Raw genomic sequence first — 27,139 nt, 5'->3', positions numbered from 1 at the left:
ATGTATTTGTTAAGGATATGTGGAGTACCCAAGTATGCTGACCTGTTTACGTACCCCCCACCATGCTACCCCTTTCTTTCCCTACCCTCTTATCTGTTTCTTCTACTTGAAAATTCCCCTACTCCCAACCTAGTCCCATTTCTTTCAAGCTCCCTATTATTACTAATGTCTAAATATTTATTTAGCAAAACTGTGAGGAAACCTCAATGCAATCTCTCTACCGTAATGTCCATACTAAATATTATAATGAAATTGTGTTTTTGTGATATGTTACTCTCTAAATATATATATGCACTACTATTTTTTTATATTTTAACTTTTTGTGAATCCCTACCTTTCTCATCTTCACAATGTCAAGCTATTACGAACATCAACTTATAAGTCTGTAATAGCTTGACATTGTGAAGAAGTTGTTCCTTTCTTAGAAATTCAAATAATGGTTTATATTATATAAGGACTTTCCATCTGCTTGGTTTTGGTACTATTTCAGCCAAAGTATTGCAGCCTTAGTGTATTATTCCAACAGTGGACTTATATTTTTGCATGATTAGTCTCCAATTATTGAAAGTGATTCTTTGTTTATGCCTTTAATTATATAATAAATTATAGATCTTGTTATTTAAATCCAATCTGATGTTTTTTATTTGGCCCCATAGAAATAAGGGAGGGCTGTGGCGCTGACTGCTATGTATCCTGTGTTGCTGTCACGCAAAGAATAAATTCTATATACCGGTAAAGTCAATTACAGATATTTTTGCTCATCTGGGTATCTCAAAACACTGTCAGTCTATTTTATTTTCAAATATACAAAAGGTATGGAATTTAGAGGGTTAGACTAATCCTGAAATTGGATATGAAAATCTAAGATAGCTTGCCGGGCAAGGTAATGTACACCCACTGGCACTTTTGATTTTAAACAAAAATATTGGGCAGTAAGCTTACAGTAACAATTACCAGTATGAAATATTCAACTGAGTCATACACTTCTTTTGAACTTCTTGGGGCGATACTGTACAATATTACCAAGTTTAGTCAGAATCTGTCAAGAATTGGGCCTTTAAGATAGTTTACAAGCTAAAGTGTTTTTAAGAACAAGGGCAATAACTCAAACTAAATATTTTTCGATTCTTCTCATTTTCGATTAGGTTCATCTTCGGTTGATATTTCATGTGGGAGTATAAAAATGAGATTAAAATGTATGCAACTTGGTTTATTCACAATAAAGTAAAAAAAAAAACATAGAATTTTCCCAACTTGCCATCACAATGTCAGATAGAAAAATTTCAAAATGTGTACTTTATTGTGAATAACGAATTTGAAAAATAAATAAAATATCCTTTTTCGTTAAATTCTATTCCATGTTCACATTTAATTGAGGGATTAGTCTAATCCTTTAAATATGTTACAGTCAATACCCTTGAAAATATAACATTAATTGTGTTTATGTTTTGCCAGAACCAGGATGAGCAAATATATGTGTTTGACTATACCATGTCAATGTTAAGGGTTGGTCCAGTATAATTTTCCCCCACACCAAGCTGTGTGCAATGAGAGAAAATGAGACAGCTTTATCAAACAAAACACATGAGCAGAAATTTAATGAAGTTTTTTTCAAAAACTAAAATACATTTTCACATGTAATAAACAGATTCACAACTGGAAACACACTCAGTTAATTATTTCACTATCATATCACTGCTACTAACTGCTCTAATTTTTAAACATTCAATTTATTTTCATCTGGCTAAATAGTTCATGAAGTGCATTCTACATTTATGTCTGTCTTTCACAACACAACAAAGATTGACTTTAGAAAACTTTATGGCCAGTCTAAATCAAATTTAACCAAACTTTTATTCTGTTTTTGTTAGCTTTTATTTCTATTGTAGTGGCTGAATAATAATAAATGCTCATAAAAACTGAACGAAAGTTAGGTCTTTTTTTAATTAGACTGCTTTAACCTGTTACTTAGTTCTCAATGCAAATATTCAAAGGCACTGGTGTACGCTAGCCTAGTCCTCTAAGCTAATATTATTGTCAAATTTTAGGTACAATGTAGTATTAATACTACACAAACACTATGCTCTTTGTTCATTTGTGTTTATCTAAATCCTTCTTCATTTCGTCTCTCAATTATAACACTTTATCGCATTGGAGATCCAATTTTTTTATTTCCAACATCCATAAGATCTTTGGCTTCATTTATCTTAGCAGCTAAATATGGAGATCCTCCTCGATCTGGGTGGTTTAATAACATAATTCTCTTATGAGCTTCTTTTACTTTCGCTTTACTGGCTGCAGGACTCACTCCCAAGATTAGCCCAGCCTCTCTTTTAGACATTTTCTGATCGAAACCCCCTTTATAATATTTACTGAAGGTTCCAGAAGGGAGAGAATCCACTTGTTTTTTCATGGCTTCCGTAACTGTTTTTCCATGTCTTGCCAAATACCTTCCACCAAATCCAATGGCAGCCAGACAGAGTCCGCCTAATATTACTCCAGATGACATTTTTGTTTAGGTTTATCTTCTAAATGCTGTAAATGGTGCTGAAATTACATTAAATTTATCATATTTCGTCATTCCGGACATCGAGGACGGCCATTTTGTCAAACTTGTTGGTATCACGTGGGTTTGAAGTTTGAGTCTTGATAGTCAAGACTAAGCCTTGTTAATCTAGTCTACGAGAAAGCGAAAGTAGCTATCTGATTGACGTAGAAATCGAGTTGTCCTAATTGGAGAATTGGAGTCTTAAGACATTATTGAATCTCTGGCACCTTACTAAAATTGCCCCAAAGGATCACTATTGATTTTAACCAAATCGTACTTCAAAATGGCCCCATTAGTAAACATTTCTTGCTACAAAGGCCTATGTAAAGGGTAATCTGCTCTCAAGTGCCAATCCAATAATAGCTGGGCAAAAAGCCAATGCCTTTTTACCAAAAGAAACCCCAAGAAAAGATCAATGAATTAAATGTCAAAGAGGATGGGTTTCTTTGGAAAGAAGTGTAAAACCAATTCAAGTAAGCATTGGCCAAGGAGTAAGAATAATGAAAAATGAAACTTGTTTAATCTTTTTTTATTTCAAAACAAACTACTAAAAGCACACAATAATTTATAGGCCTATATAACCAGCAAATATAATATAGGGACTATAATACTGTAGTCAAACTACTAAGGCATTTTACTATATTAGGAGATCTTGTTTAAAAAAATCAAGCCACTTTTAACAGAGAAAGACAACAGTTAATGATTTACTTGTCTCATGACCTTTTCTCTCAAGCAAGAAACAAGGAGGAATGTCTGTATGCTTCAAACAAAGATCCTTTCTTCCCAGTTGGACCTTCAACATAAATCTTGGAAATCACTTGTCCTGAATCATTCTTTTCTCAGACGAGGTTCTATTGATGTTCATGATGAGCAATGTCTAATGTATAGTGTCCAAACCACACCCCAATTCCTCATACTTCATGACTAAATCATAACCTGTTTTTATGAATGGTTTACTTTTGGTGAGTGAGTTTCAGAGAACAGTCAGCATGTAAGAAATGGAATTTTCCGTCTTCCTTTTCTGCACAAGTTTAGACACAGAAGGGGTCACATTTGTTCTAAAGAAACATGTAGATCTATGCATCCTGCTAAAGGTTGGCTAAACTCAGGCAACCTCAGGTATTTTGCCTCCCCTCGGACGTAAACCTGGCTCCGCCACTGGACAGATGTTTACAAGTTTAGTTAGAAAGACTAGTCAACAGTAATACATCAGCACACAAACTTTAATTTCTATCTAACAATGAGACAAGCAATCAAATAACAGTGACCATATCATTAACACTCTCAACTTCTAAAAATAACACAACAAATAGCATAATATCACAGAAATGTCCAATAAACAATAATTTCATTATAACAAAATAAATTTTGACAGGATTCAAGGAAGAAACTCCAAGGCAGTTTGTAATAATGCTGAGGCCAATTTCATAAAACCCTTACTTCAGATGATAAGCCATTACGAACTGTGTTTAAAACCTTGACTACAAAATTGTAAAATAAATGCAGCAATTTGATTGGACTATACACTAGCCACTACAGCCAATCAGAGTCGTCGACAGAAATACTGTAAACAATTGGGCTGTGCCATCAACTTTATTTGATAGCATGCAATCCACTCAAATTGTTGCTTTTACAAACTTCTGTGAAACAAGAAAGATGGTTATTGCAATCAATGTATAAGACAGTTTGTAATAGCTTGACATTGTGAAGATGGTTGCAACCTATGACTTTACATGCTAATTGTAACTAAGTAATACAGGTATTTTTTATGAAAAAGGCCCCTGACAAAGAAACCTATTTTAAGGTAGTGCTTAGTTTATTCATGAGCTCGCTGGCGACGAAGTTGAACTTGTAATTGTAGTTTATTGGTATAGAAGAGTTTTTTCCACCCAATGCTAGCTGCTAGAGATTCAACATCTGGTGTAACTCCACTTTCACTGTTCATTATATAAATCTTCTGCCATAAAACATCAGAATTACAAAGAGTTCTGGAAGTATAAAGATGAAAAGTGTCTAATTAGTGATTCGGATTAAAAGAATCCTGTTTTGATTTTCTGTGTAGTATATTGCAATGTCATAAAACATACTTGAATATAATCTTAACTAAAGGTATTTATATATTCAATCTAGTGAGATTGTACAATGCCTCAATTTACTGCTGTAACATTATTTATTCTTGGGACCAAGTTTCATAGATTTGTTATTTTTGAATTTTATTAATACAAGGTAAAATCTACGTGTAAATAAATAGTTTGTTGGATTTTTTAAAGGTTTTCTAATAAGACCTTGTTGTTTTATAGATTTTTCAAGGGGTTTTGAATACATACTTGCAGTTTTATGGGTTTATTAGATTATATCAGGATTGACACAAGGAAGTTCACTGATAAATATATTGAGCCTACTCCTATTGGTGAAGACTGAGATTTATATTTTATGGTCATTCTAAAAGGAAGTAAATCTTGAAGTTTAGGCCTCAAAACAAACAAGATATTAAAAAAAACTTCGCTTTATCAGGTCAATTTACAAAACACCTATATACCAGTGTTAAGAACAGTTCAGGTATTTCAATTGACATTAAATACATTGCTGCCAATGGTTGCAGAATAAATTAGACCTGTTTGACACAGAACTTAGTTTACAATTTACATCCCCTAAGTTTTTATTTCGTAAAACATGCTGAACTTGAAAGCTGTAACCTCATTAAAAAAAACTGTATTGATTTAAATTAGCAGATATCATGAGATACTAAATTCTAAACTAGATTCTGTCATACAATTATGCAATTATGATGGCATTAAATTCCCAACTGATCTTAGTAAATTTCAACTGGATTTTATAGAGGGACATCTAGGTTTGATTACCTAATTTGATCACATAACTTTTACAACCTTCTAAAAAAAAAAAAAAAACTGCCTCTTTCCGATTTTTTATAAGCTTACAGTACCTGTACTAAAATATTATAACCTTGTTATTAATTTGTAAGGTTCCCATGTAATTTATAATTTAGTACGGACTAAGCCTATAGTAGTAATATAATAATATTTATATAGCTAGTATGTTTATCTTGTACTAACCTCTTGTTATAAGTAAGTGTTTACCCTGAATGAACTAAGCTTTTGGAGAAATTACACTAACAATATACATCTGTCTGTATGGGTCCCCAACAATAAGTAAACTTATATAGACTACTACTACTACAACTAGTATTTGTCTGGTCTCTAAGATCAGGTAATACAATAGGTCTATAATAAATACTAAAATAGGTAAAAAAAAAATAAATAGGGTAGAACAACAAACCTGAATTGTTTAGAAACTTGACCAAGGCGAGCGAGATCTTCTAAATCCAACATAAGCAATATCTTTAATAAAATATTTTCTTTCAGTCGAGGTAAATAGTCTATTTTTCCTTGACATATATTAGTAATGTAATCTAACGTATTCGCTCCACCGACTCTTTGAATTTCGCTGTGAAGTCTCTCATCGTATTGAAAATCTTCCAGCGAGTCCCTCACTTCTGACGGCGGATTTGACGAATCGGAGCGTGTTGGAGGCACAATTTTCCATAATCTGTAAATAACAAGTTCAGGAGTTATGAAAAGATGGTAAAAATCTTTGCAAGGCGAAGGTGCAGTGTCTGTATAGTCCACAATCGCTCCATGATCGTTGAGCCAATTTTTCATCTTCGCTTCTGTCGCCATTTTGACGCTACAATGGTAACCATCTCAACGTCCTTCACCTTTATAAATGTAAATAAAGCCTTGTTCATCCAGTCTATATTTTTCCAACGATATGACTGGATAAGCGATTCGTCTTAAGAATTAAAGGTGCATACCCCTCGAGGAACAGGTCCTATAGTATACTTGATTTGTGGGGTTGGAGGAATGATTTCTATTTTAGAACGATCCTTTAAAATGTCTCCTTTTATTTCAAAAATATGAAATTGACTGATTTTGGACCAACATCAAATTTGTTTTACCAATTTGATCACATAATGACAGGAACCTTTTCTATAACATCATATAAATATCTAAATCAACTTTACTAACAAGCTGTCCTAATATGGTTGATTAATTGATAATTTCAAAGGAAATCACAAAAAAATAAATTCAAGGCAAGATCAAGACGTACCTTTATATCTTTTGGGATTTGATTTTGGATTAATTCCCAAGAATTGAATTAGGCATTTGAAAATGGTATTGTACCATAAAAATTATGTAACGATGTGTAAGCCTATTATATTAAGGTTTTTGCCAGCATATCACAAATCTAAAGCCTATTAAATTGTATTGGTTATGTACGACATAGGATTTGTGTCGTATTGGCACGACTGAACGGCTAGTAGGCCTAATCTTGTACATACAGCAAGACTTAAAGAGATTCAAAGGTGTATCCAATATACAGATTTTATATTTCTTGACGCAGTTATGAAAGATAGTGATGACATAATCTGTTTTTATGTTTCCAAGTTTTACATGAATGAACGAAGGACTCACACGCCGAATGTGGAGCCAGAAAAAAAGCCAACGGAAATCAGATGGCCTGAGATGAATTTTTAGCATTTTAAAGGGACAGTGTGCAATTTTAGGAATTTTAGGTTGTAACATTGCGGTTACGAAAGCACAGGCACAGGAATGTAGGCGTATACCTCTAGTGATAGAGCAATGTCTGTGAAGTTAGTTTGAATAATAATATAGAATATTTGAAATGCAAATCCATTATCTTCCGAATCTGAAATACATATAGACCTATATATATATGAATAATACTGGTCCCTACATGAACTCTAATAACCATGGAAATCATAATTTTAGGGTTTTATTTGGATCTTGAATATATGTAAATATACGAAAATCGCAGTATTCCTTGAAAAATATCTCAATCTGGGAATTTCTTTTCCTATTTCTACAGATGTATTTTCTATATTAATATATGGCAGTGTCTCAAGAAAAGACGACTCGTCTTTTAACTTTCAAACGCGGATAATTCTGGACACACATGGATTTGAAAGCTCAAATGTCGTCGGTGAGCTGTAAGCACTATTAAAGGTTGGCTTAGCTACAAAATATTTCCCGTTTCTGAGACGATTGGTAAAAAAAATGGCTAAACCTCTTTGTATTGATCTTTCCCGGAGTATCCACTTACAGCTAGGTCGACAGAATACCATCATTTTTCGAAGTTATCTAAGCAAAATATGAAGTCGAATAGTTACGCTTTATTTCATTGTGTTACAACCCGTGCTCTTTTTTGCATATTGATATTGTAATTTTTTATTTACATATTGATATAGTAATTTTTTATTTGCATATCGATATTGTAATTTTTATTTGCATATTGGTATTTTTATTTGCATATTGATATTGTCATCTTTTATTTGCATATTGATTCTCCTTTTTTTTCTCTTTCAGTTGATGTTTCTAGTTTGTTAAATAATAAAGTTATTCAATCTGAACATTGATTTAAATCTCTCTTTCCCAAACCATGTCCTTGTCCAGGCGATCTCTGGCATATCTGTTAATAGTATTATATCAACTAAAGTTCATCGTTTAAGAAAAAGTCAATTTTGAAAGAAAGGAATTTCAAAGGGAATTTCTACTGCTTCACAAGTAAAATTTAATTTAAAGTTGGTGTAGACTCTAGAGAAACTTTGGGCCATATGCAGCGCTTTGACTAAAGTTAGACTTAAGTGGAACTTTAGGTATGCACCGGTCGATCTTTACGAAATTCGTGCTTAAATTTGACTATCAAATGTAGAAAATGAAAGCCTTAATGTTAACTTTGTCAAGTTTTCAACTTTAGTCAAGGTAAGAGCGCTGCATACGGCCCTTTATGTTTAGCATAAAATGAGTAAATACATTTACAATAATTATTCTAAGCGGTACAATCATACAAAATATCATATAAAAATTAAAAGATAATATTATTCGGGCATAATAGTACGGAGCTACGGAGCCCCTAAGGCGCAATTGTAAACATATTTATTTATTATTTCGTTTAAACGAAATAATAGATAAATATGTTTACAATTGCGCCTTAGGGGCTCCGTAATCAGTGGCCTTCGATACACATAAATCTTTTAGAACTCTCGACAATCCCTTTAATGACCTTAGTTTGTGATGAATTTTTTAATATTACTGACATCTGATCTATATTGCATGGTTGACAGAGATGAGTATTTCAGACGGAATGGAATTAAACTACAACTGTTGTGTTATCGAAAACAGAATTACGCGTATAACTTATTTACCAGAATCAGACCCTGTAGTCGTAGCAGTACTGATACAAGTATGTTATGATATACATATACTTTAATTTCAGCCCCTGTTTTAGCCAACTTTAATTAAACAAAGATTTTAATATACGTGGTGAGTAAATTTTGATGTAAGAACGTCCGTACATTCGCACTGCACAATATATCCCTGCAAATCACAAGGGTTATAGCCTATGGCGCTATGCGTAAACAGACCGTTATGAAGAACATTTAAAAAGATGTAATGAAATGAATGGAGTTTTACGTTTATTCTTCTGCACCCAATTGGGCAATATGTCCCTGCAAGTAGTATGAAGTTTAAAAAATGTTTCAATTAGAAATTTTAGTGTGGCAGTGGGCGTGGTTCCAGGGTGCTTGAGTTAGTTGAACCAGTTAGGTAGGGCCTACACCAGGAAAAAGGAAAAGATAGCTTAAACTTCAAGTTCAAAAGTTTTATCTGTTTCGCCAACCTTGATGACATTAAAAGGATTGTACAGACGATTTATAAACTTATGATAGCATCAAGTAACACAATTGAAATTGTCAATCAGACGTCTTTTCAACTTGTATTGTTTAAGAAGTACAATTAAGAAAATCCAAATAAAATCGTGATCCGACTTAAGAGCGCAAAAAAGAGCAAACAAGCGCAAACCAGCGCAAACTTGAGCATACAAGCGCAAACAATATTTTGGTATGCAAATAAAAGATTCATTGTAAATAGGAATAACTCGGACAATAAATACGCACTTTAGACTCCATTCCGGTTAGTGCTCATGTTTCTTACGGTTGCTTAGAATTTATCACATTAATTATAATTCGTATGTACGCCATGTGGCACTGAAATTATTCTGCTTGGTTTTATTTGGTGCATAAGGGTCAATAAATGTTTTGACAATAGTAGATAAAAACAATTGTTAAAGCTGTCATGAAAAGACAACGAAAAAACAAAATTAAATGAATGGAGTTTTACGTCCTACTCAATAAGGGAAATTTTCCAAGAATGTGGGCGTTTGCCTGTGTTCGATTTCCAACTGTCGAGGAATCATTAACTTGCACAGCCTATAGCACATGGGGCCTCGGTTTATTGTCTCATCCGATGTAATGTAATTCTTTAAGAAATCAATGTTCATTCACATTCGTAACGGTCCTTAATTTTAGAAGTCGACTGTAAACCGGCCTTGAAGTGTCTCACTTGACTGCCTTTAGCGGCCATGTGCAACGACGAAAATAGCATATATATATGATAAATTGTGACACTTAACATATTTACTTCTTATCGAGAGTTCGCTAGAGTTCAAATCACTTTTTCGTATAGGCCTACTGTCAAGTGCGAGGATGTAAAGGATAAATCATGGCTGAATCTGAGGAAGGAAGCCTTAAAGCAAACAACCGTGAAAGTTACGCATATTCAACTTTACGGAAACTGTCGGGGATTGTCGAATGGCCCAAACGATACAGAGAGCTTACACCTACCCTATTGTGTATCGTTTGATAATGGCCAACGTTATTTAACTCGGCAGGTCTCAAATTTTCCTTAAAGCTTAATGAATGGAGCAAATGCTTTTGTTTTCTTTGGTGAACATGTTTACCACTGATTTATTACATGATAGTAAAATTGCAGCTTTAAGATGAACAATAGCATATTCTCGTGAAATCATCATCATCATCATTATCATCGATTGACATCATCACCATAATCCCCATCATCACAATCATCATCATCATCATTATCATCATCATCATCACAATCATCATCATCATTATCATCGATTGACATCATCACCATAATCCCCATCATCACAATCATAATCATCATCATAATCATCATCATCATTATCATCATCATCATCACAATCATCATCATCATCATCACACTCAATAGTTTAAATTATTGTTATCAATCTAGAGAGAGCCATCATCATCGTCATCATCATCATCATCACCGAAATTCGAATAAACTTTGTGCCCTGTACAGTCACGTAGGTCTGTGTTTTGTGGTATTTGTTTTGTTTCTCACTCCACGGTAGCTTTAATAATAACAATGGAAGTTACGGTTTTTTTCATCACATCATCCAATGACATTCTGTCTAAACATTCATCATATTGGCCATACAGCTGTGAGGTATGATATCTATTTTTTTTTAAATATTTTTGATATACATATAGAAACTAATAAGCTAATAAATTCATTATCCAATAGATTGGTACAATGTCAGGACGCTTCCTGATTCATCAACGACGTCGATACGAATCAACATGATACGGCCTTGATGCATCAAGTTGCGCCTCTCGTATAGATTTTGATGTGGATTTAAAAAAAATCGATAATCGGTATTCGAGATTTAAGCATTTGAAAATTTGATTAGCTTAACTGACGAACACACCTTTCATACAAATTTTCCTGATCTCGAGTGAGTGCACACCAGAAAAACAAACGAAACAGAATATCTTGAGCTCTGAATCAGAATATCTTGAGCTCTGAATGAATTGTGAAAATATCTCATGTAGTTGTAGTTAACAATTAAAAATGTAAATCATTGTGTTATCTCGGATAATTTAAGTTATAAACAGTGCTTGACTCGGATTGTTATCAGTCAAGTGTAGACTATGGAAGGTAGGTTGGTTGGTAGATGACAAATTAACGTTCGAATTGGATGATTCAGTGTTGTTGGTTTGGTTGTTGATAATTCGTTAGATCTGGTCGGATCAAATGACAAGGCAGTGAGGCTCGGCCCTGGATGGTGTGGCGTGAGTTACTCGATCTCCTTCATTCTTCCAAACTCGTTCTGATCATCTTGTTGATTGGTAGTCGAATGGTAGTTGTTGGTTTGGTTTGGCTAGATTATCTAATAACTGTTGGAAAACTAGAAGACCTGAAAAACAAAGAAAGAAAGAAAGTGAGAAAAGAGGGGGAAAGAGTAAAAAAAATAAGGGGAAAAAGCTTTCAACAAAAAGGGGGAAAAGGTGTTCTCTGAGGTTTCTGCAGTGAAACTTGTTAAGGTGTTAGATAGGACAGTTATATGGATATGTACTTCTAGAATATTTATTACTTCAACGTTTCAATGTGGTTCTCACACCGTCATCAGGAATATCCCTATAACGTTCGCTTCCAGCAGATGCTGATATCGCAAACTAGGTAGTTGTTGGTAGTCGTGGTAGTTGGTAGTTGGATTGGTTCAAACTGGATGATTCTGTGTTGTTGGTTTGGTTGTCGATAATTTGAAATAGTTGTAGAAGAAAATAGTAGTAGTCTGTAGCTAGTCATTTTGTTTACTCTTTTGTGCGTTTGGCAGATCGAGTCTAAACTCATATCGAATTTCACGATTTGACAGCTGTAAAATTACACAAACTATGGTAAATTAACACTTGATTTAACGATAATGCTATTTCTTGTAAAGTTAAACGATAGTTTTAGCCGTTATCATGAATCGTTTGCCGTGTCATGCTTTTTAAGCATTTTCTATCGATGTTTTAAAATACTTATAATTGTTTTTTAATAGTTGTAAACAACTTCCGTTATGGTACTCATATAATCTAGACTACATTGTCGTTTTCCATACGACTTAGACTTAGATATATATTTTATAATTAGGCTAATTAAGCATCTTATGTAAAATTATTATTTTCTAAATGTGTATTCATATGTTTGATGACGTTTAAAATTGTTGTAGCATGTTTGTACTTTGTTTTATTATTTAAAATAATGTCTACCTCTGTTTTTACAACCCATTTATATTTTGATTCAATATTCTTTATCCTGTATTTTCTACCACTAACCTGAGGCTGTCGATAGAGGAAACAATAGTCAACGACGCCTAGAACGCAACAATAGACTTGACTCCCACAACGGCAGTACTCACGGTAACAAACGATTACCCCCCTCAGTCGTGACACATGAAAATTGTCTTCACACTAAGGCTGAGTAGAGAGCATCAAGGCAACTTGGATGATCTCTATATACCATGACCGATGTATTACGGCACAATATTGTACGTTAATGTTTTATTTCTTTTAAGCGTAATATATAGTTAGATGTTTTAATGAAGTAAATAAACCTGATTTTGTTGAATTAGTGTGTTTTTACATCGCATCTTGGGGTTCCTGTTCCGGTGTTGCTGTATTGGAGGATTGTCACGAATATACCACTTTTAAGCTGGTAACATGCCCACTTTAACTCTACCATATTGCGGTGCCAATTCAAATTGGACTAGTGTTCCAAAGAATTGGGTTTTGGCAAGAAGTACTACTCTCTGACGCCCAGAGTTTTAGAGAAGTTGAACATTTCTCTTCATATCCCTTTACTGGTGCGTTACATAGTTAGTAAAATAACGGAATAAGATGTGATCGAGATCTATTTTGGGTGTTTCTGATGAAGGCAGTAAGCCGAAACGTCAAATAACAGGACAATAATATAGTTTTAATTGTTTTCCCCTTTTTTGGGAATTTGTGATATAATTTAATATTACTATATATATCCATATAATTGTCTTATCTATAACTTGTGCTTCTAATATGCCATTGAAGGATTGTGGTTAAAGTTTGGTCAGGGTAGGTAGGTAGGTACATGACAAGTTAACGTTCGCTTCCAGCGGATGCTGATATCGCAAACTAGGTAGTTGTTGGTAGTCGTAGTAGTTGGTAGTTGGATTGGATCAAATTGGATGATTCGGTGTTGTTGGTTTGGTTGTTGATTCTTCGTTAGATCTGGTCGGGTCGAATGACATGGCGGTGAAACTCGGCCCTGGATGGTGTGGCGTGAGTTACTAGTTCGGGGTTTACAGACTGTGCTATATAAACTTCATCTGTTTGATGACGCCGCCAGCCAATCAAATTTCAATCTCAATTCTTACTCAACAAAAGGCATATTCCCAACAGCATTAGACTAGCTTATCAAGTCCACTGATACTGCACGTTTTTTAAACACGCTTTTTCATTGGATGTTTTAAAATAGCCCAGAATAATTTCGATTGGTTAAAGCAGAGGTCATAAGGTCATGTCAAAGAAGAACTGGAGTAGATAAATAAAAATAAAAAACAAAAACGGAACGAAAGTTTAATTTTAATAAAACCGGTAGTACTTCTGACAAATACCTACAAATCAATAATGTTATCATAGAGTCATCGGACCGTGATTCATTGTTCGACCACACTCCAATGATTAATGATTATGTTTTTAATGAATAATCAATCATAAAAATTATAACTTAACAGAATATTTTAACTCGCCGCTGTTCTATTGCGTAGGGCGATATGCAGCCATAGAGTCAAAGTTTATCTTGTATTAGCATTAAAAATGCAGAAATCAAACAAAACATGTTATTTTTTAATGCTCCGGGTCATGAAATAATTAAAAGCATTATTTTCTAGAACAACATCGAATTTTACCCTTTGAATTTAATTGAAGCTTTTTTGCTGACATTTTCATGGGTTATTGTTTCACGTTATAGTTATTTTGGATAAGAGACAACGGATTTTCAATTATTTTTTTTATTACTATCTGATTGTAATATTATTGTAATGCATACAATAGTAAAGATACGAATATGATACTGAATAAACCAAACAATATACTATTACTGAAGTGCATATTAAAAGTGCATATTCGGCCCAAGTTCACATTGAACTATCTAGATATGTTGACTATGATTATATATCCATTCATTGTTAATCGTTGAATACATTTTTCGAGTGAAATACTTTTCAAAATAACTCTTCCAGGAATGATCTCACCGAGGCTGTGAATAAAGTACTAAATCTATTTTGTTTTGAAGGAATACAGTAGAAACTGTATAAAGAGACCACTCAAGAGAATAATCCAAAACGGGGTTTTTAATGTCGATGGAAGAAATGTGGATCAAAACTATGCTACTTTTATTATTATATTTTTATAATCATATAACATGATATCTATAATTTTTTTCGATCTTTTCGCTGTATAAACGAGTGGGAGGAGCCTAGCTGTGCTATAACAAGGTCTAATTGGTGGTTAAAGCACTACATTTACTCTATAAATGGATAGATGGAGGAGAGTGACTGAAGTATAATATTTAATCCTTTAGCGACATTTGGGTGTAGAGATCACATTATATAACGGAACACAATTTTATGGTATAGAATGTAGATACAATGTAAATTGTTGAAACGTTGTGTGCAATAAATCTAAGGAGAAGTATACCATAAAATTGTGTTCTGTTATTCAACTAATAATATCAATTCATGATTCAGTTACCTGCATTTCACAAAATGTTTTGATTTGGCTCTTTTCTTACATCATTGAGCGGTTTGATTGGATTGTTCCCTCGCGAATACAGGAAAAAAGAGTCCTCCAAATCACACCAATGTCATTTGTTCTACATGAATATATAATATATACATTATGTGTATCATTGTGATTAACCGTGTAAAGGAACACATAGATAAATATTGAACGAGTATAAACAATTTCTCGTAGAATTTATATGACAATTTGACATGAATATAACCAGGGTAGTTACCTAAACAATGTCACCAATACGTGACCTATCATATTATACAAACATATGTACATGTATATAGCCCGGCATGGTCCGAAACTAAAACTACGAATAGACGATGTACTGGGTCCGATGCAGATACAAAAGAGGCAGCGATTAAACGACATACAGATCAAATGGCCCGGACACAATGCGGGCGAGCTGCGCTTTTGCTATGTTCTCTTGTATGGATAACCGTACACCACACACTGTACTGTACACTCCACCGTATACTACATCTATACACATACTGCACCGCACACCGTACACAAACAGAAACGTTTGAGGAGTCCACTACTATATAATTTTTACTCCCGACGAGATTTTTGTAAGAGAGTTGCTTAATAAAAATAACTATTATTGGACAAGGGGTCTTTATTAGGCCCAACACCAAAACTAATGCTTAATTCGCAATTAGTACACTATGTTTTATAGTTTTGATAAAGAAAACTTTGCATACTGCCGCTTTAACTTGCGTACAATCCAATCAAATCGATGCCTTTACAAGCATCCTTAATTCAAAAAAGTGATCATTGCAGTCGAGGTGTAAGACACAGCCCAAAATAGCTTTATATCGTGGACCCACAAGGTAAAGTGAGAGCGACTATTTGACTAACAAATTTCAGGTCGTATGATTGCAAGCAATTTTACTTTAAATATATTTTCGAATCGAATTGTCAAGGTATTGGAGACGCGATAATAGCCAGAACGCTTTACGCGTTAAAGATTCTTCGAACAAAATTCCCGTCGCTTTGCGCATTGCACATCGCCTTCATCAGTGGCAAAAAAAAAACCAAAACAATTTTATTTCAATCGATATATTTCGGACAAAGGTCTTGTCCACTAGTAGACTTGACAAGCAATGTTTGGTGTTGTAAGTGGGGCATATCGATAATAATAGATAAAGTGGAGTAGATATTTGAACTTTTATTAGTTTGTAGTTTCTTGTGGATTTCTTTTTACAACTATCGAGTTATAAACGGAACTGTATTGTTTTTCTTTATCTTTTTAGATATTCTTTTGTTGTGCAATTGCTTTCAGAGTTACCATGCAGCACAAACGTTTTTTTGTGATTTGTTTGTTTTGTGTTGTTTCTTTTCTTTTGTGGGGGGCTTGTTCTTAAGCTTGTAGGTACATGTTTAATGTTCATCTGTGAGAACTGTTTATTTTTAGGGTAACCTGTCGGGACGATGCTGTATGACGATGTGTTACAGGTAATAGGCGAATTTGGATTGTACCAGAAAAAGATTTTTGCTGTATTATGTTACCAACCCTTTATCTCGGGACTGTTGCTGTTAATTTCCACCTTTACTCTAAATACTCCTGAACACAGGTAAATAAATTATTCTTAGGTGTCAGATGAACACAATATTATGGTATTCTACTATGTTGATACACAGCGTTTCAACAATTTACATTGACGTAACATTCCATTCATTCTGGAGATTACTTTTCGAAATTAAATGAGTATTTTCGAAGTTTTAAACTCTAATTAAAATTAGACCAAACTTTCTTTCCGCTTTTTTCTTGGCTTTTATTTTTAATCTTGCCACATCAGTTAGGGTCTAACGATAGTCCTCTTGAACTATCTCGACCTTTCGACCTAACTCGATGACGTTTGCTTTAACCAATCAAATTTCTCTCTCCAGCGCTGGCATTTTGTGATGCTGTGTATATCAGGTAAGGTCAATTTGATGAACGTTTAAAGAGGCTGTCGCTAGGCCCTAACTAAAGTGACTATACCGAAAAAGCCAATAAAAACGGTAGGAAAGCTTGGTCTAACTTTAATTAGGCTGGAAGTTTGAAATAGTTTATGAAATAAATGTTGTTCCATTCACTGTGGTCAGATTAACACTATAGTATTTATTACACAATGTTATAATGGTAAATCTTATTGTGCTTTATTTTTCTAAATTAAGGTCCAAGTAAATTTGATTTGAAATTCTACCGTTTTGTACGCTATTTAGTTCATGAAGACGAGCAATACCATACAGTGTAGGCCCACCGTGAGGAAATCCACGCCGAGATGACGATACATCTCAGTTCCTTGTATTCATTGTGCACAGTAAAAGAGCGAATTCTCCTATTTTCAAAGCTTTTTTTTTCAGATGTGCAATACCAGGTTTAGAAAACGACACTTTTCACCCACAGGATGATCACCATAGAGATCTCATCAACCAATCAATTCCTCAGAATTCAAAATGTTTATTACGTAATCAATCTGCAGACGAACTTGGTAATATGACGTCATCGGAATATAAGTGTACTTCTTGGGTTTATGATACTTCAACTTTTACAAACACTCTCGTAACAGAGGTACGTTATTTGAAATTTGAATTTGAGATCAACATTATTACATTATATATGTACGAGCTGCGAATGAAATCATTCCTTTTGAAATTTTGTCTGTGATAATTATCAAATCTATTTGACTCGTATTATATATGTATTTTCCGACTTTTATCATGAATATCGTTGTAAGATTTGTTATTTTTACATCGAACGCTTTAACTTTTTATATAATAACTGTGTTTGCAGGATGGAGGATACATTAGACAAAAATAATACCCTTATCATTCTTGAACGTATTTAGATAACTGGGTCATAATTCTTGAAACGATCGTAATGCTATGATGTCCTAGAGACACAGTGTAAGAAGTTAAAACCCTGGGACAACCTAGAGCTCAGATCGTTTTGAGAATACGCGGCCTGGATATTGCGTTTTGTCTTTTATCTGAGGTTGACTACTCTTTCCCTCCATGATCTGACAAGATTGTTACGTAACTACTGTTCTAGGTTATATAATGTCCAACCAATCAAATGCTCGGTTAAAAGAAATGCCCCTACTGTATTGCAGAGTTGTAGTATATTCATTGTCAAATCTTGGCTAATTGGCATGAGCTAACCACATTTAACAGTATTTTTGATTGGTTATCATAAATTATGACATCTTGCTACCGAACAATTCCACAGAATATGATTTAAAGTGATACTACGTCTCAGAATGAACCTAAAAGTTCTCAAGAATGATCAATATGAGTATACCATCAGTGAACTAACCTGGTGTCCTAAAGTTACAACAGGATACCGTAAAATCTGAAAAATTATAAAATTCATAAAACTAACTAATATTAAGATTAAGCGTTTTTAAATAGCTAATTGTATATTTATGGATAATTAAGAAAATTTTAGATTTATCGGATTATATAAGGATCCTGTTATGTTATTTATGACACCAGGTATATCTTCTGATGAATATATGCTCTTATTGGTCATGTTTAAAATCCTTAAATTTTATGTTCATTCTAAGACGTAGAATTCCTTTAAAGATGAGTCTCTACAGACCACAGTTGAGACGAAACGATAGATAAAGATTTGCAGTTGTATATGACTGGTTGTTGAAAATGATGAGATATCTATTTTAGTTTAACCTGGTTTGTGACGATGCATCACTGAAGAGTACGGCTGTTATGACATTGTTTCTAGGGTTACTGATTGGATATGGTATAGGAAATATCGCTGATTAGTAAGTGTACTATTTCAAATTCTGGGAAAGGTTGTTACAGTAAACCATGGCGGTAGATCGAAACACCTTCTTCTATTCCAGCCTCTGGTAGCTATTTTGAAAGTTGTCCTATGCCTAGTACTGATATAACGGGTGTCTACCTGACACCCTCCCCCGTTCTGTGGCTTCTATTTCCCACCCCTCCCCACCATTCATAGAGACATGACAGTATATTCTATTTTCAACTGCTCAGTGAGGTTTCTTACTGACTGTCCCCAGACGCCCTAACTTGTACATTGAACTTCTTCCCCACAGCTCTTGGATTGACCAGGTTTTATACCCCAAATTCTTATCTGTATAATAAAACGAAGATATTTTGCTCATGCGAGTCCGATTCCAAACACAAAGACAAGAATCTCCTTAAACATCAACGATATAAAAGTTTAGTATATAGTATCTATATTATCTAAAAAAAATAATAGACTTCTCATGTTGATGTTTTGAATCGGAACCGGACGAGTAAAATATCTGTGCTGGACCATAGCATAAAGAGCTCGTATACACCTTTTTTTTACAGTGTTGGGCGGAAACCAATGATAGTTCTAGGCAACTTTTTAGTTTGTATCTCGTCCTACCTACTGGTATGGTCGCCAAATTACACGTTCGTTTCGGTTGTGAGATTTTTCCTGGGATTTGGTATCGCGAATCAGGCTCTATCTGTTTACAATGTAGGTAAGTAAAGTCTTATTTTAATACCTCATTTAAAGGGACACGTTCGCCATCCATCCGAACATTCTTACCTTAGTCTGCGAAACAGGAATTCTTTTGCTAAGCTCATCATTAATAGCGTTCACATCTCAGCATCGAAATCCATTTGTATACAGAATTATCCTATTTTTGACGACCCTTCTTCTCTTGATATACCGCCATATATAGAAAAGAAAAAAAATAATTCTCTATACATTAATTGTAGAGCGGTATAGAAATACCACTGTTGAAAAAGTGCTCGATACATCAATTGTAGAGCAATGTAGAAATACCCCTGTTAAAATAGTGCTCGATACATCAGTTTGCAGAGTGATATAGAAATACCACTGTTAAAATAGTGGTCGATACATAAATTGTAGAGCAATGTAGAAATACCCCTGTTAAAATAGTGCTCGATACATCAGTTTGCAGAGTGATATAGAAATACCATTGTTAAAATAGTGCTCAATACATAAATTGTAGAGCAATATAGAAATACCACTGTTAAAATAGTGGTCGATACATCAATTGTAGAGCGATATAGAAATACCACTGTTGAAAAAGTGCTCGATACATCAATTGTAGAGCGATGTAGAAATACCACTGTTGAAAAAGTGCTCGATACATCAATTGTAGAGCGATGTAGAAATACTCCTGTTAAAATAGTGCCCAATACATCAATTTGCAGAGTGATATAGAAATACCACTGTTAAAATAGTGCTCAATACATCAATTGTAGAGCAATATAGAAATACCACTGTAAAAATAGTGCTCAATACATCAATTGTAGAGCGATATAGAAATACCACTGTTAAAATAGTGCTCAATACATCAATTGTAGAGTGATATAGAAATACCACTGTTAAAATAGTGCTCGATACCCTAATTGTAGAGCAATATAGAAATACTACTTTTAAAATAGTGCTCGATACATCAATTGTAAAGCGATATAGAAATACCACTGTTAAAATAGTGCTCGATACATCAATTCTAGAGTGATATAGAAATACCACTGTTAAAATAGTGCTCGAAACATCAATTGTAGAGTGATATAGAAATACTATTGTTAAAATAGTGCTCGATACATCAATTGTAGAGCGATATAGAAATACCACTGTTAAAATAGTGCTCGATACATCAATTGTAGAGTGATATAGAAATACCACTGTTAAAATAGTGCTCGATACATCAATTGTAGAGCGATATAGAAATACCACTGTTAAAATAGTGCTCGATACATCAATTCTAGAGCGACATAGAAATAGAAATAGAATGTGAAATTTCTATTAAGAAGAAATTTTTGCGATTTTCGTGCAGTTCTTGTATTGAAGACTATTTACATATAATCACGATGTAAATCAACTCTATAAAATAACGAAGCATGACCTTAAATAACTTCACACATAAATTTGAAGAGATCAATAGCTAAAATTCAACACTTTTGGTGACTTTATGTATGTTTATGGTGGAAGAGGGGGTACCAGTCGCGACTAAATTTATTAAATGTAATAGTACCCACAGTTCAAAAGCATTGTTTTAAGGATTGGCTCATCTCATGATATATATACTATTGTCTTCTACTGAAAGTATATTTCTAATTTCTTACAGGTTTAGAAATAGTAGGACCTTCAAAACGAATTTATACTGGAGTAATATCTAACTTTACTTGGTTACTGGGAATGTTTGCCATATCGTTGCTTGGTTACCTGATTCGAACCTGGAGATATCTGCACCTCAGTGTCGCCATCTTCACGACGGTTCTGCTAACTTTTGTATGGTGAGTGCCGATTATTAAAATTACTTTGAGACCGAACAATAATTTTAATTACTGGTGACGTGTAAATAAACCCTTCTTATGATAATTCTACATGATGGTCTGGCAGCTTTGCTGCCAGAACTTTCTGGTTGAAAAACCAAAATAATGTTTACAGTGTAGGGCTGTAACAAGGGTCTTGATTTTTATACGTGGCAAAAATTATGTTGCACCATTTACATTTTCCGGACGATGTCTGTGGTTCATGTACTATAGCAAAAGCTAACAGTTATTTTATGTTTAAATACAGTATAATACGAGAGAGTCCACACAGCTAATAATGTTATTTTATGTTTAAATACAGTATAGTACCAGAGAGTCCACGGTGGTTGTTAACAAGAGGCAAAACGGACCGAGCCAAACTCATCATAGAAAAAATGGCCGCTTGTAATAAGGTGAAGCTCCTTGATGATATTGTAGATGTCACTACTGTACCACCAGACACTGTTACTAAAATTAGATTCTGGAAGATGTTTACCTCCCCTGCTTTACTTGTAAGAACATTAGTAATGTACCTCAACTGGTAAGTCATAACAGACACATAGCCAGTTAAAAAAAATAGAAACTTTGATAGAACCGCAGACGTGCCATACATGGTGCAAGGGGATAATGATGGTATGACTGTATCTTTCTTATTAATTGGGTTTGGCGGACCCGATTTAAATAAATAGGTTACAAACCCCTGCATCCGAAGGTGCGTAAAAATCCATGAAACAGAGCCTAGTTTTCTGTCTCTACACCAGCCGACAACTTTCATAATAGCTGTAAAAGGCTGTTATAGATGCAGATGTTTCGTTTAACGTGTGATAGAGCGTTAGCGGAACTTTTACAGAGCGCTCAATATTAAAAAGTTCTCTTTATGGGCATTTTGTGTATTGTTTTTTAATAAATTAATATTTTGTCATCTATTTAAGGTTTACTGTCAGTATTGTATATTTTGGTATTATGTTAAACCTCGATACATTGGTAGGAAATGTCTATCTAAACCTATTTTTAACGGGAATATTTGAAGGAGTCGCCTATCTACTGGTGTTATTTATAGGAGACAAGGTGGGACGGAGAATCCTTGCCTTCGGATCCCTGTTTATCAGTGGATTGTGTCTGATGTCTGTTATTTTTATACTCATGTATGCATCTTCAGGTAACTGTTAATTTGGAGTAAACTTTAGAGGGGGGATTTTTTAGCTAAGCTAATCAGTAATAGTGTTCACGGCTCATCGTCAAAATTTGAACCTTCAAATCAATGTATGTACAGAATTACAGCTGGATTGAAAGTTAAATGTACGCCATACAAAAGACCTGTATGGTGAAAAAAGTAAGATTTATACTGTGCAGTTTAAGTATAGTTTTGAAGGCTATCTACATTATATTCACGACCCAAATCAGCCCCCAATGAGTTCACAAACTTTTGTTCAAGCTAATTTACTTTATAGTAATATGGTATTGAAATATTGGAAAAGACTATTGTTATAACTTGTAATAACTTGTTAAAGGTATACTACCTCTGAGGATGACCAAAAAATTTTAATTCTTAAACTTGCCCAAAATGAGTCTTTATTCATCAGTGGACTTACATGGTGTCATAACTATACAACATAATCCTTCTATGATTCAAAAAAATCCACAAAACTAAGTAATATTTCATTAAACTAAGTAATCTTGTAACACGCTCAGAAGCGTTTTTTAATAATTTCTCAGCTTAATGGATATGTCGTCTTATATAGAGATTCTATTCCTTAGTCATGGCACCTGATGATATATATACTCATGTTTGAGACTTTAAACTTTATGTCTATTCTAAGAGGTAGTATAATGGCAGGTAGGGATGACCATATCTTGATTTTTAGTGAATAGAATGCATTTGCCCTAAGGGTCTATGTTTTAGGTACAGTTTTAGGGTTTGAAACAGTTTTTTTACTGTATAAAGCAAAATATATCTACCGTCAACCTAACTCAATCAATATGTTCATATCAATTGGCTAGTAATATTTGTAAGAGGAGTATTTATAACAGTTGGAAGTTATTGTTAATAAGCATCTTAAACAACCTTTATAGATAGACATGTCGACCGTTCAAATGAAATGCGACTTTTCGAGATATTATTGTAATTTGCCTCGTGGTTTACTACTTCCGGTAGGGCCAGTGGCGGAGCCAACTCTCGCAGATCCGAAGGCAAGTTTTTCGGGCATGACTCTCATAACTAGGTTAGAAAGTCGCACCCCCGCAATTGATGTCAACGGTAAAGGCGGTTAGTGTTTGAAGTCTACCGGAATCGTTGCGATGACATTTACTGACTTAAAAGTCAACAGGATTTTGACTCATAGAAAAAATACCCTAGCAAGGGTCCTCTCCTGTCACCGCTATTCGTCATCGGCCTTAGGACCGTAAAAAAAACTTTCATTTCATTCCATCCCAATAGACCAACAATGGGCAGGGCGATAGGGCGTAATAAAATACTTTATTCCGTTTCATGCCATTAGGCCAAATAGGATGGGATAGATTGATAGGGCGTAAAAAAAATTCATTTCATTTAACATGTACGCAGACGTAGGATGTTATCATCTGATATCTATTTTAGATCAACAATGGTTGATGACTCTATTCACTATGGTTGGATTGTGTGGATCAAATGTTGCCTTCTGTCTATTTTGGTTATGGACAGGTGAATTCTACCCGACAGAACTCCGTAATTTTGGTACCGGTACGAGTTCTTGTATGGCCCGATTAGCCTCTGTTATAGCCCCATACTTTGGTTTAATAGTAAGTATAGTATATCCATTTGACCAAATCCCCCCTGTCAGTAGGCCTTATGCGGGTAAGAGGAACTGACATGGAAAAAGCGTCTAGTCGTTCGGATGGTACAACAAACCAATTCCCCGTGTGCTACAGGCTGTGCACGTTAAAGATCCCTCGACAGTTGGAAATCGAAAAAGAGCAGCAGGCTGAGATTTCCCTCATTGCACCCTGCATGGCGTTGCCCGTCTTCATTAGCCCACATGGTGCAGAAAAGTACCATTTCATTCATTTCCATTTGAGCAAACATTGCACGTGGAATTAATTTAAGGGATTATAAATCATATAGGTTTTCTAAAAAAAAAAAAATATGTGTATCGGGGACACTGAAAGAATCGATTTGCACCATTAAAATTTTCAGTTAGACTTCTATGGTTCTTGCAAGTCGATATCGAGCTGTTATTGATATGGACCTTTGCGATACTGACATCATAAAGCTAGTTTTAAAGGAATTGTAAGAACCATAGACGTCTGATTAAAAATTGCAATGATGCAAATCGATTCTATCAGTATTTCCAATACACATAAAAAGTTTAGAAAACCTCTTTACAACTATATGGCCGTCGTAATATAGCCTCGGTCAAATTCGGCCCCGTTATTTGACAGCTGTAAAGTTGGTCCCTGTGTCAAAAAAGGCAAAATCAAGCCATCACCATATAACTTCTACGACAATTCAATTGGTTGCCTTTAGACCCCCCCCCCCCCCCTCTCTCTCTCTCTCTCTCTCTTTTTTAATTTCATTTTGAAACATGGGATTAAAAACAAATATGTGTATATTCGTACAGATGTTGACTTCGACACCCAATATTTTAGAACTAAAGCCAAAGTTTCACACAGAAAATTTTTTGTTTTTGTTTTTTTAGAGTCAAGGTATAACTGGAGATTTTAAAGAAGCAGCACCATTTATCATTTATTCAGCATTTTCATTCACTTCTCTGGTCTTAACCTTCGTGTTTCTACCGGAAACAGCAAACGTTCGACTTCCGGATACGATTTACGACTGTAAGATGTTAGGAAAAAAGTAAGTTAACTTTTTGATGTCGATAATTACAGAGAGTCATTGGTCATTGTTCAATATCCTTCAATATCGTCCTTGAAAGTTACAAATTTACAATTTATTCAGGCGATAAGCCTTGTATCATTATTATTCATCATGTCGCGTTCAAACTGGCCAATCAACACGCTCCTATATCCGGCATGTTTTGGAAATATGCACACATTCACGAAACTCGTGAATATGGGTATTGATAACTTTTTTAATTGTTATAATTCCCCGTCACATACGAAGCTATTTGAATAAAGTGAACCACGTCAAATGTATGTAATGGTAAAGGGGTATGGTTTAAAAGACGATAATCAGTCGTATACATCTACTTATGAAAGAAAATTCAATCTAAGAAAATTGGTCAAAATAATATTCTGTGGATTTATTTCAGAAAACAAGTATATCAACTGGACGTGAATCCACCAACGTCTGAATATATATAGTGGTTTATTTTAATTCTTCAACATAGTATTATATTATGTAACTTTAACCCTGTCTGTGTCAGAGGCAAGTATATATAGTGGCTGTGGTTTATCCAAGCACTATATCTCAACAATTTTATTATTGCAACTTATTTTGAAGCATAATAAAGCATTGCTAATTTGATCAAATTGAAGGCTTCGCCATTGACCAATCGTACCTTAGTCTCAGAAACGGGAATTTGTTTGCTATGCCAATCAGTAATGGTGTGCACAGCTCACCGTCGAAATTTAATGTCAAGAATTATTCGCGTTTGAAAGTTAACATGACATGGAAAAACATGTATAGAAATAGAAAGTAAAAGTATATTTGAAGAGACTATGTGATTTTCGTGTATTTCTAGTATTCCTGATGACTATTTACATAATATTCAAGGCTCAAATCAACTCCCAAAAATGCCGTATTAAGTTTGATTCAAGCTCGACCTAAAGGAGCCCTTGTGATAGTCAATAACTGGAGCGACTGTTATAGTAAAGCAGGGTATGCTTACCTTTCCAAAACCCCGAATGAAACTTGACATATCCCCAAGATGCGTTTTGCGTTTTGCAAATTTCGAGGAGGAGGCAGCTACCTATCCATGTAATGTACGGTCCTAGCCGCGTAACGGTCTTTGCGCTAGGATGTCCCAGGACAGGGGTTTTCAACCTGAGGGTATGAGGGTCCATGTAGTCCAGCTATTTTTCTCAGACATGAAAAAGATTGCAGGGAAATCTGAGAGAAAACCGCAAAATATGAGAAACTTTATATTGCAATCGCTCAAGGATCCTGAAATGGGTAGTAGAAAGAAAAAATTTGAAAACCGCTATCTTAGGTTCTTACATTGTTTCCGGTATAAGATTATCTAAGCGTTAAAATAGTTTTGAGAATACATGGCCTGTACAGGCTGGCAACATGTTGAAAATAACAGGGTAACATAAGATTTATGTTTATGACACGTATTTTAATTACTGAAGTATTTTTATACAAATCTTTGAATTGACAATAAATATCAATATCGCATTTTCTTATGAGTTTGCTCTAAGGATTTTGTGTAGAAATGGGCTCTGGAAAATTTTTGAATTTATATTTGTCAATACACTAGTCTATAAGTTATGATGATCAAGCATGATCTTAATAGCATTAAAGGGATCGTGGGACACATTCAGACGAAGTCTTAGTTGAATCACTTGACACACCTAACATCGTATCAAGGATAGGCCCTACTTGATACAAGGGATTGTAAAGATGTTTTCTATTGTATGTGTATTGGGGACACTGATAGCATCAATTTGCACCATTCCAATTTAAACCAGACGTCTGTGGTTTCTGCATTTCCACTAAAACTAGGTGTTTAATGACGTCACTAATCGCAAAATTATGCTTTATCACATAAGGACTTTGATCATTTAGTAAAGGTGTTGGATATAATGAAATAATTCTTATGGATTACAATTACTAACTTTATTTGAGC

General features: G+C 34.4%; 3 protein-coding genes across 3 annotated transcripts; 1 reads left to right on the top strand and 2 right to left on the bottom strand.

The window, feature by feature from the left end:
• Positions 1–1,591: 1,591 nt before the first annotated feature.
• Positions 1,592–2,618, bottom strand: LOTGIDRAFT_168344 (hypothetical protein). The gene has a single exon (XM_009066228.1). It carries the CDS (start codon positions 2,507–2,509, stop codon positions 2,144–2,146), a length of 366 nt encoding a protein of 121 aa, XP_009064476.1. The 5' UTR covers positions 2,510–2,618; the 3' UTR covers positions 1,592–2,143.
• A 1,746-nt stretch (positions 2,619–4,364) lies between these two features.
• Positions 4,365–6,228, bottom strand: LOTGIDRAFT_131450 (hypothetical protein; the record flags this gene model as incomplete). Its single annotated transcript, XM_009066227.1, has 2 exons — positions 4,365–4,536; positions 5,846–6,228. The coding sequence occupies 2 exons, from the start codon at positions 6,226–6,228 to the stop codon at positions 4,365–4,367; spliced, it is 555 nt and encodes a 184-aa protein (XP_009064475.1).
• Positions 6,229–16,496: 10,268 nt separating this feature from the next.
• On the top strand, positions 16,497–25,189 carry LOTGIDRAFT_131365 (hypothetical protein; the record flags this gene model as incomplete). Its single annotated transcript, XM_009066226.1, has 9 exons — positions 16,497–16,639; positions 17,415–17,622; positions 18,732–18,832; positions 19,389–19,543; positions 21,167–21,335; positions 21,676–21,894; positions 22,286–22,512; positions 23,950–24,123; positions 25,035–25,189. The coding sequence occupies 9 exons, from the start codon at positions 16,497–16,499 to the stop codon at positions 25,187–25,189; spliced, it is 1,551 nt and encodes a 516-aa protein (XP_009064474.1).
• Positions 25,190–27,139: the final 1,950 nt, after the last annotated feature.

The sequence above is a fragment of the Lottia gigantea genome (genome assembly GCF_000327385.1).
Source record: "Lottia gigantea unplaced genomic scaffold LOTGIsca_74, whole genome shotgun sequence".
In the NCBI taxonomy this organism is placed as follows: domain Eukaryota; kingdom Metazoa; phylum Mollusca; class Gastropoda; family Lottiidae; genus Lottia; species Lottia gigantea.
The sequence above is the reverse complement of the archived record's forward strand: the minus strand, read 5'-3'. Positions and strand labels throughout refer to the sequence as shown.

Coding starts and splice junctions, on each gene's coding strand:
- LOTGIDRAFT_168344 (XM_009066228.1), bottom strand. CDS start 2,509: ATGTCATCTGGAGTAATATTAGGCGGACTCTGTCTGGCTGCCATTGGA.